Source organism: Amblyraja radiata, chromosome 45, assembly GCF_010909765.2.
Source record: "Amblyraja radiata isolate CabotCenter1 chromosome 45, sAmbRad1.1.pri, whole genome shotgun sequence".
NCBI classification, from domain to species: Eukaryota; Metazoa; Chordata; class Chondrichthyes; order Rajiformes; family Rajidae; genus Amblyraja; species Amblyraja radiata.
This window is the reverse complement of record NC_046000.1, coordinates 2,742,565-2,746,650: the sequence shown is the minus strand read 5'-3', so window position 1 is coordinate 2,746,650 and position 4,086 is coordinate 2,742,565. Positions and strand designations below refer to the sequence as shown.

Below are 4,086 nucleotides of genomic sequence, written 5' to 3'. Positions count from 1 at the left end.
TTGAATGGCGGTGCAGGCTCGAAGGGCCGAATGGCCTACTCCTGCACCTAATTTCTATGTTTCTATGTTGTCTGTTCATTGGAAAAAGAGGCAGCTGTACGATTGGCCTATTTGAAATCACCAATGAGATGAAGCTCTGCGCCACCAATGGGAAGCGCTCCACCGCATTCCTCTAGAGGCTACAAGAAGGGCGAGTGCGGGAGGATTTCCTCATTCTTTGTGCGTAGAAGTTGGTGGAAATGAGTGGACGAGGGAAAACCGGCGGCAAAGCCAAGGCTAAGCTTAAGTCACGCTCGTCCCGGGCCGGAATGCAGTTCCCGGTGGGCCGTGTTCATCGGCTCCTGAGAAAGGGCAACTATGGTGAGCGGGTGGGTGCCGGAGCCCCGGTCTATCTGGCTGCTGTGCTCGAGTATCTGACGGCTGAAATCCTCGAGCTGGCCGGCAACGCGGCCCGGGACAACAAGAAGAGCCGCATCATCCCCAGACACCTGCAACTGGCCGTCCGCAACGACGAGGAGCTCAACAAGCCACTGGGAGGGGTGACCATCGCTCAAGGTGGGGTGCTGCCCAATATCCAGGCCGTGCTGTTGCCCAGGAAAACCAGCGCAGCCTCTGGCACCAAGAGCAAGTAGATCAGCGAAACCTCAATCTAACGACCCAAAGGCTCTTTTCAGAGCCACCTACAGTGTCTATCAAAGGGCTGAGCACCGGCTGGGTATTTCCGTTCAGAGGACCGCTTCGTATGTGTGTGTGGACGCGCCTCCACTCGCGCGTCTTGTTATAAACCACCCGGGCTTACTCTCACTCCGCGTTACGTCCTCATGAATAAAGTCAACATCCACAGCATACAACGATCCACTACTGTCCGTGTTTATTGTTTGATATTCTGTTTAGAGCCTTATTATACTCCTGTTCCAATGTCAGTATTTATGTGATTCAGAACAGTTAAATAAATGAGGACAGAAGTTAATAAACCGCAATACCTTCAGCAAATAGAACAGCAACAATAGCACTAATCGGCTCCCCGTGGACACAACTTATGATGACTGGCACAAACTGATTCGAAGGGGATGAAGTTTCATGTCTGGTTGATGGCCGGGAATGTAACCGAGACACCAGGAATGTCCGGGGTACCGAAACACATTTAATCAGTAAACAGCATCTGAAATAACTACGATAACATTCAGAAAGTATTCTGCTGTAATTCAATGTCGAAATATTACTGCAGCACTTTTAAGTGAAAATGTGAGTGGCTCTTAAAAGAGCCTTTGGGTTTTCGGTGTTTCGTCAGCATTGAGTGGATGTTTACTTGGAGCTGGTGTACTTGGTTACAGCCTTTGTCCCTTCCGACACGGCGTGCTTAGCCAGTTCCCCGGGCAGCAGCAGGCGCACGGCGGTCTGAATCTCCCTGGAACTGATGGTCGATCGTTTGTTGTAATGGACCAGGCGGGAAGCCTCGCCCGCGATACGCTCGAAAATATCGTTCACGAACGAGTTCATGATGCTCATGGCCTTGGAGGAGATGCCGGGGTCAGGGTGAACCTGCTTCATCACTTTGTAGATGTAGATGGCATAACTTTCCTTCCTTGACCTCTTGCGCTTCTTGCCCGCCTTGCCTACAGGTTTTGCCAATGCTTTCTTGGCGCCCTTCTTGGCTGTTGGTTTCGGCTCAGGCATTTCCTCGGTGAATTTCAAACACAAAAGTAACCAAAGATACTTCGCTCTATGATCCTCTATGAAGTGACCAGAAGCCGTTCGGAGCGCGAATTAAATGGGCAGCGCCGTCGCCCTGAGGGATGGAGCAGGAGCGGATCGTCATTGGGTGGTCGGTGACATGAATCACACTTCGCTATAAACCTTCTGATTGGATATCTGCGGTGAAACATTGCAATCCCTCGCTCCCCCAATCAGAAGCCGCTTCCACTGCCCCGTTCGCGTAACACCAAGCTCCAGTATCTTTGGCGTGACACTACATTTACGTTGATAGGAAAGGTTTATAGGGATACTAGACGAAGTGGGCCCGGTCACATGTTCACATGTTCACACGGGAAGGCTAGTACCCCAACGCAATATCCCATCTCTCCACCAATTCCAATATTTGTGGCCAGTGGGGAGGGGGCTTTCTGGAGCACTGGCTTGGGTGTTGTGGGCAGAAGGGGCTGTTTCCAGAGGCCGAGTATGGACATTGTGGGCCGAATGGATTATTGGGGTGGCAGCTCAGTCACTCAGGCCTGGTGGGCTGGCAGCTCAGTCACTCAGGCCTGATGGGCTGGCAGCTCAGTCATTCAGGCCTGGTGGGAAACTGCCAGAAATTCTGCCGAAAACAGGTGAGAGACTCTGTGAGAGAGAAGGAGGTGAGAGAAGGGGCATTCTTTTCCGCTGCTGGAAGCTCAAGTTGCCGAACCAGGCCACGATGTAACCAGTCAGCATGCTCTCTACTGTACACCTTCACATACCGACTCTCTGTAATATTCTCAGGTAGTACAGGCGCTGATGTGCTTTCTTTACAATTGCACCAGTGTGCTGGGACCAGGAAAGATCTTCGGAAATATGCACGTCTACGATTTTGAAGTTCTTGACCCTTTTCAACATCGATATAAATGGGAATGTGGGTCCCTATCTTACCCCTTTTCACCATCGATATCAACGGGATTGTGGGTCCCTATCCTACCCCTCCCTAAGTCCACAATCAGTTCCTTGGTTTTGCTGGTGTTGAGAGCCAGGTTACTGTGCTGGCACCATTTGGTCAATAGGTCGATCTCACTTCTATACTCTGACTCGTCACCATCAGTGATTCCTCCCACAACAGTGGTGTCATCGGCGAACTTGATGATGGAGTTCGTACTATGTCCGGCTATGCAGTCATGAGTATAGCGTGAGTAAAGCAGGGGCTGAGCACGCAGCCTTGAGGTGCTCCCGTGCTGATTGTTATCGAGGATGACCCATTTCCACCAATATGGACATTCTGTGGTCTGTGGATGAGGAAGTCGAGGATCCAATTGTAGAGGGATGCGCAGAAACCCTGATCTGAGAGCTTAGTAACCAGCTTGGAGGGAATGATGGTATTAAATGCCGAGCTGTAGTCAATGACTAACAGCCTGACATATAAGTTTTTGTTATCCAAGTGGTCCAGAGCTGAGTGCAGAGCCAGAGATATCGCATCTACCGTTGATATGTTGTGGCTGTAAGCGAACTGCAGTGGCTCCAGGTCCTTGTTGAGGTAAGAGTTGATATGCACCATAATCAACCTCTCAAAGCACTACATCACCACACACATTAGTGCCACTGGTCGATAGTCATTGAGGCACATCACCTTGCTCTTCTTGGGTATTATTGATGCCCTTTTCAAGCAGTTGGGAATCTCTGACCTCAGAAGTGAAAGGTTGAAAATGCCCGTCAAAACTCCAGTCAGTTGGTCCGTACAGGTTTTCAGAACACGACCGGATATGCCATCAGGTCCAGGCGCTTTCCGAGGGTTCACCCCGCTGAAGAATCTTCTGACCGGCCTCTGTGATTGTAACTGAAATACCATCACTGCAAATGGGGGCTCAGGAAGGCACGTTAGTGTTCTCCTATCAAACCGTGCAAAAAACGCATTGAGTTCATCAGGGACTGATGCTTTGCTGACAATTGAGCTGCGTCCTGATTTCGCCTTGTAGGAGGTTATGGCATTCAAGCCCTGCCACAGTTGCCGAACATCCGTCTCATCCTCCAGCTTGGAGCAGATGTCCCTTTTGGCCTTTTTGATGGATTTATTAAGGTCGTATCTGGACTTCTTGAAGATCTCTGCATCTCCAGACCTGAATGCCCGGGATCTGGACTTCAGAAGAGTCCCCCCCCCCCCCCCCCCGACCTGCTCTGTACAGTCCTCACGTCCGGGGGTGCGCTGTTCAACTGCTGCTCAATAGGCTGGAAGAAGCGGCACCACATCAGTGATATGGATGAGAGACTCGGTGTAATATATCCAAGTCCGCTGGTGTTACAGAGCTGGGTGGCAGTGGCAGTGGTGAGAAGATTGCAGAGAGGGTTTGGGGGACAAGGACACGAGAGGTGAATGTGACAAATGGAACAGAGTAGGGATAAAAT

The 4,086-nt window shown here is 50.7% G+C and overlaps 2 protein-coding genes across 2 annotated transcripts; one reads left to right on the top strand and one right to left on the bottom strand.

Annotated features, from left to right (window-relative positions):
• Nucleotides 1-234: 234 nt before the first annotated feature.
• LOC116968487 (histone H2A-like) lies at nucleotides 235-683 on the top strand. Its single transcript, XM_033015255.1, has one exon. It carries the CDS (start codon nucleotides 240-242, stop codon nucleotides 630-632), a length of 393 nt encoding a protein of 130 aa, XP_032871146.1. The 5' UTR covers nucleotides 235-239; the 3' UTR covers nucleotides 633-683.
• Nucleotides 684-1,136: 453 nt separating this feature from the next.
• Nucleotides 1,137-1,756, bottom strand: LOC116968488 (histone H2B-like). Its single transcript, XM_033015256.1, has one exon. It carries the CDS (start codon nucleotides 1,675-1,677, stop codon nucleotides 1,306-1,308), a length of 372 nt encoding a protein of 123 aa, XP_032871147.1. The 5' UTR covers nucleotides 1,678-1,756; the 3' UTR covers nucleotides 1,137-1,305.
• Between the last annotated feature and the right edge of the window lie 2,330 nt (nucleotides 1,757-4,086).